A 2,398-nucleotide genomic window follows, 5' to 3' on the forward strand; every position below is an offset into this window, starting at 1 on the left:
TGTGTGTGTGTGTGTGTGTGTGTGTGTGTGTGTGTGTGTGTGTGTGTATTCTTCCCTGGTCATGGTGATAAACACTTGACTCCTCCTGTTCCCTGCACTCTTAGCCTTGGTTTATATTCTGGTTTCTAATGGGTTTGATGCTAGTGTTGTTTTGTCATGAAGGCTATGACAAGGATCAGATCCCGACTGGTGATTCACTGATGGTCTTATAAGGAGCCTCCGTCTAACATGTGGCTTTTTTCCTTCCACCCACCTGGCACCTGGCGGAGCTACTATTGTCAGGGAGGGAATGCTATCTTTCGATAAAAGCAGAAAAGAAAGAAAGTTCAAATTTGAGCCTAAGGCTTACCTTTAAAGAAGATATAATTTACCATCACCATGACGTGGGTGCTATCGAGATCCTTGATCAAGTCTACAATCTTCCCCTTGGTCTGATGGGCCACATAGTCATTGATCTGCTTCTTAGCACTTTCGGGGTTCCCGAAGTTGGTAGAGAACATGTCTGACATATATAGCATCTTCAATGCTTTCAAGAAGCTGTCTCGAATATGTACTGCTGGGTCTGTAAAAAGGGTGCTGCCCAGGCTCAGCTGGACATCATGTCTAGGCTGGCCGAACCTCTGTAGCAGGTATTGGAAGTCCTTGTGGAGCTTGTCCTCTTGGCCCTTCTGGTTGCTGAGGCCCAGGCCCTCCAGGATCTGTGTTTTAGTGTGGGAGCCAGCCCCCAGGGAGAGCATTCCCAAGCTTATGGACACACTCAAGGGGGAGAAAAAAACATTCTGGCCAGGGGCTTTAGAAGCCAAGGCCCTGTAGAGGCTGAACGCAAAGTCCTTGCTTCTAGGAGTCCGCACTGCACCCCTAGAGGACTCCTTAGTCTTCTTCTTCTCCTTGTAGCAGGAGGCCACTCGAAGGCTGAAGACCAGCAGCAGGCACAGGACGGGGAAGAGCCTCATGGTGGCAGCAGTTCTAAATGGAAAAATAGGAAAATGTTCTTGGAAAAGAAACGACCTTAGGTCAAAGTGACATCCTCAAAGAATGCCCCCACTCATCCTCCAAGAGGATAAGGAGGAGGCTAGGGCCATGAAGCTGCACAGAGGAGCAGTGGTTCTCAGTGCTAGGGGAAGGTTGGAAGAAGGAGCGAATGGCTCAAGATAGACTCGCAGACCAACATGCAATGGGGTTTTAAAAAAGTCAACAAAAAAATTCTCATAATGTTTTACGTAAATTTAGCAATTTTTATTTAGCCTCATTCCTAGGGGTCCTTGCCTGCAGCTTGGACAGGTATGTCTAAGGTCTGTGTCCTACCCACCCATATCCTCAAGCCCACCAGGTCCCATGACGGCAGGTGTACTCACTCTGTATCCGATGGTTGAGTGCCAAGGTGGCAGTCTTCCTAACTTAGGAGAGGACAGAGGGCAGACTGAATTGCAGCAAATTGGCCACAGGGACTCTGTCCAGTCCCACCCCACCTCTGCTGTGTTGGGAACTGGGCTAATCTAAGGCTTTCTCAGAGGCCCTGATAAAAGAACAAAAGGAACCCAGCTCTGTATCTTTGTTCAGGAGTGATATGGCAATGCCAGTCTTGGCCTGAGGCTGGAGCCTCAAAAGAGTTAGGGTTTCTGTTCGTGGGACTTGGCTTTTTGCCCCTGTAGAGATTATCAATCTTGAGGCCACTGTGTGCGCAGTCTGTAATGTTCTTGTGATATCCTGTTCCCCTTGTGCAACATTGTCTGATTATTAGCTCTCCTCAGACTGAGTCCCGTTGTGTGATAGTTTCTGCTGACTCTGTCTCATTTCTTCCCTGGAAATACTATATATAACACTGTACTTTTTTAATTTTTAATTTTATTTTTATTAATTATAGATTATTCACTTTGTATCCCAGTTGTAGCCTCTTCCCCTATTCCCTCTCAATCCCACCCTCCCTCCCTCTTCTTCTTCTATGCCCCTCCCCCAGCCCAATTATAGGGGAGATCCTCCTCCCCTTCCATCTGACCATCAGGTCTCATCAGGACTGGCTGCATTGTCTTCTTCTGTGGACTGGTAAGGCTGCTCCCCCCTCAGGTGGAGGTGATCAAAGAGCCAGCCCATGAGTTCCTGTCAGAGACAGTCCCTATTCCTATTATTGGGGAATCCTCTTGGACACTGAGCTACCATGGGCTACTTCTGTGCAGGGGTTCTAAGTTAACTGCATGCATGGTCCTTATTTGGAGTATCAGTCTCAGAAAAAGACTCCTGTGCCTAGAATTTTTGGTTCTGTTGCTTTCCTTGTGGGGCTTCCCCCTTCTTTCATAAGATTCCCTGTATTCTGTCCAAAGTTTGGCTATGAATCTCGGGCTATGTTTTGATACCCTGCTGGATGGAGTCTTTCAGAGGCCCTCTGTGATAGGTTCCTGTC

General features: G+C 47.7%; 1 protein-coding gene across 1 annotated transcript in view; it reads right to left on the bottom strand.

The window, feature by feature from the left end:
• Window positions 1-1,618, bottom strand: part of Serpina5 (serpin family A member 5) — a 5,171-nt gene extending 3,553 nt beyond the window's left edge. Inside the window, exons 1-2 of the mRNA XM_055592755.1 lie at window positions 1,356-1,618; window positions 350-966 (exon numbers count right to left, since the gene is read on the bottom strand). Of these exons, the coding sequence (XP_055448730.1) occupies window positions 350-953 (604 nt within the window). The 5' untranslated portion in view covers window positions 954-966; window positions 1,356-1,618. The remainder of the gene's footprint in view (window positions 1-349; window positions 967-1,355) is intronic.
• Between the last annotated feature and the right edge of the window lie 780 nt (window positions 1,619-2,398).

This window comes from Psammomys obesus, unplaced genomic scaffold (assembly GCF_907164565.1).
Source record: "Psammomys obesus unplaced genomic scaffold, mPsaObe1.curated_primary_1811, whole genome shotgun sequence".
NCBI lineage: Eukaryota > Metazoa > Chordata > Mammalia > Rodentia > Muridae > Psammomys > Psammomys obesus.